The sequence below is a fragment of the Cebus imitator genome, unplaced genomic scaffold, assembly GCF_001604975.1.
Source record: "Cebus imitator isolate Cc_AM_T3 unplaced genomic scaffold, Cebus_imitator-1.0 Scaffold103, whole genome shotgun sequence".
Lineage (NCBI taxonomy): Eukaryota > Metazoa > Chordata > Mammalia > Primates > Cebidae > Cebus > Cebus imitator.
This window is the reverse complement of record NW_016107418.1, coordinates 75,882-77,259: the sequence shown is the minus strand read 5'-3', so window position 1 is coordinate 77,259 and position 1,378 is coordinate 75,882. Positions and strand designations below refer to the sequence as shown.

The 1,378-nt window shown below is 38.1% G+C and overlaps 1 protein-coding gene across 1 annotated transcript in view; it reads right to left on the bottom strand.

Annotated features, from left to right (window-relative positions):
- Positions 1 to 310: 310 nt before the first annotated feature.
- Positions 311 to 1,378, bottom strand: part of SYAP1 (synapse associated protein 1) — a 46,838-nt gene continuing 45,770 nt past the window's right edge. The window contains exon 9 of the mRNA XM_037741702.1: positions 311 to 1,014. Within this exon, the coding sequence (XP_037597630.1) occupies positions 855 to 1,014 (160 nt within the window). The 3' untranslated portion in view covers positions 311 to 854. The remainder of the gene's footprint in view (positions 1,015 to 1,378) is intronic.

Sequence of the window (1,378 nt, the reverse complement as noted above, 5' to 3'; positions counted from 1 at the left end):
CTCTATTGCCCAGGCTGGAGTGTAGTGGCATGATCTCAGCTCACTGCAACCTCCGCCTACCAGCTTCAAGATTCTCCTGCCTCAGCCTCCCTAGTAGCTGGGATTACAGGTGCCTACCACCACGCCCAGCTACTTTTTGTATTTTTAGTAGAGATAGGGTTTCACTATGTTGGCCAGGCTGGTCTCGAACTCCCGACCTCAGGTGATTTACCCACCTCAGCCTCCCAAAGTGTTGGGATTACAAGTGTTGAGCCACCATGCCTGGCCTGCACTGTATTTCTTAATGTCAAACTGTGTGGTGCTTATATTGTTAAAATCAACTTATTTATTATATATTTTGGCTTTCAGGTGGAATTTTAGAAAATACCTGACAAGCGAATAGTTCTAAAAGTGCTTTCTCTTAAGTTCTTTGGTATAATTTGGTCATTTTGATAGTAATCAACCCATTAAGTAGGTGCTTTAACACCCACCTATCAATGAAAATGGAATGCGGAGTACAGATATTTAGAAAACCACAACTGAGGAATAAATTATATTTTTGACCTCATGGAAAACAGAACTCTTAAAATTTTGCTTATGTTTCTGTGGCAAAGATAGCCATACTGCCTACAAAGACATCTCTAACTTGATTCATATTAAAGAAATGTTCTACAAAACATCTTTCTGTTTATTAGAAGTAACTGTTCTATATACTTTTTTAAAGTAGAAGAGGCAAGTTTTCACTTGAAAAAAGGAAAATTTTGAATTTCCTAAAGTTATACTCTTTTATACCTTCTGATTCAGTGAGTGTCAACATCTAGAATTTAGTGTCAGTTTGCAGACTGTTAAGGATTATTCTTCTATTTCAGGAACAGCTAATTTTCCTCTTGAAGCATTTTCTCTATTTCCTTATCCCAGTTTTCATCTCGTTTTTCTGATTCTGTCACCACTTCATATTCTTGAAGTTCCTGCTGCAGTTCTTTTTCCCAATCTGCAGAATCCTCTAAAAAAAACAAAGGAGAGGAAAAATATTTTCTCTCAACTCATAATGCTGGGGTTCACAATTCGGTCCATCTCAAATACCTATGTAAAGTCCTAGCTGCCTTAATTTTTAACATCTCAGGTTTCATTACTGTGTGTGCTCATAAAAAGTCATTAAATTTTAACAATGACCAAGTATAAATATAATTAGAAAGATAAATCTGTTAATATAGAAGCAAAGGTATCAGATGTCATCAATATATTTGGGGTGAGGCCGGGCACGGTGGCTCAAGCCTGTAATCCTAGCACTTTGGGAGGCCGAGGCGGGTGGATCACGAGGTCAAGAGATCGAGACCATCCTGGTCAACATGGTGAAACCCCGTCTCTACCAAAAATACAAAAAAAAATTAGCTGGGCA